This window comes from Cyprinodon variegatus, unplaced genomic scaffold, assembly GCF_000732505.1.
Source record: "Cyprinodon variegatus isolate N-32 unplaced genomic scaffold, C_variegatus-1.0 Scaffold1155, whole genome shotgun sequence".
Lineage (NCBI taxonomy): Eukaryota > Metazoa > Chordata > Actinopteri > Cyprinodontiformes > Cyprinodontidae > Cyprinodon > Cyprinodon variegatus.
The window spans coordinates 39,495-40,457 of record NW_015151608.1 but is presented as its reverse complement, the minus strand read 5'-3'; the positions used below and the strand labels follow the sequence as shown (position 1 = coordinate 40,457).

General features: G+C 45.7%; 1 protein-coding gene across 1 annotated transcript in view; it reads right to left on the bottom strand.

Annotated features, from left to right (window-relative positions):
* Positions 1-512: 512 nt before the first annotated feature.
* Positions 513-963, bottom strand: part of LOC107101799 — an 18,721-nt gene continuing 18,270 nt past the window's right edge. Inside the window, exons 5-6 of the mRNA XM_015400856.1 lie at positions 715-959; positions 513-567 (exon numbers count right to left, since the gene is read on the bottom strand). Of these exons, the coding sequence (XP_015256342.1) occupies positions 513-567; positions 715-959 (300 nt within the window). The remainder of the gene's footprint in view (positions 568-714; positions 960-963) is intronic.

Here is a 963-nt window from a genome sequence, read left to right as displayed (position 1 = left end):
GGGAGGAGGAAGAGGAGTAGAGAGGATGAAGAGGAGCAGAGAGGATGAAGAGAAGCAGAGAGGATGAAGAGAAGCAGAGAGGATGAAGAGAAGCAGAGGGGATGAAGAGAAGCAGAGAGAGGGGAGGAGGAAGATGAAGAAGATCAGAGATATCACAGCATCAGAGAAAATTAGTGAAAGGAAGGATCAGGAAGGATCCAGTTATAGGTTTAGGATCAGAACCACTGCTGGATCTGGTACCATAGAACCTCCAATGGTTCTGTTCTTTCAGTGGAAACGTCCACCTGATGCTTTAAACCCAGTTTGGTTCTGATTCTTCCACCTGAAATGCTTCCAGTCCTCAATCATCAATACTGATCAATACAGAGTCACAGACTGGATCCAGTGTCTCTCTTCATCCACCAGAACCTTCACTGAGATCTTCTCTCTGCTCCAAAGTCAGACAATATCATTGATCAAAGATGGATCAATTAACAGATCAGACTGCATGTTCAGCCAGCAGAGGAGTTTGATTAGTGGTTCTGGTTCTGATGTCCTCTGGTTGCTTCTGGCCTGAAGCTGTTTTTGCTGAGGAGACAAAACCATCAGAACACGGTTATAAAAATTCAGAAGGACAGAGACACTGATGGACAGAAAGACAAACCTTTGACTGTGAGATAAACTGTTTTCATTCTCAGCAGTTTGTTGTCCTTCATCATGACTCTACATCTGTACAATCCTCTGTCCTCCATTGTTGGATTCTTCAGAATCAGACTGAAGTCTCCCATTTTCAGAGCATCTTTGTTCATCTTGGTTCTGGTTTCATTGGACTGACCTCCAGGCTGATCAGAACCTGTCTCATACACATGAACCTTCCTGTCTCTACGGTCTGTCCACTCCACTGTGACCTCTTCCAGGTCCTCAGGTAATGTTGTCTTGAACGGCAGCAGGACAGACTCCGCCCCCTCCTCCACCTCCACCTGA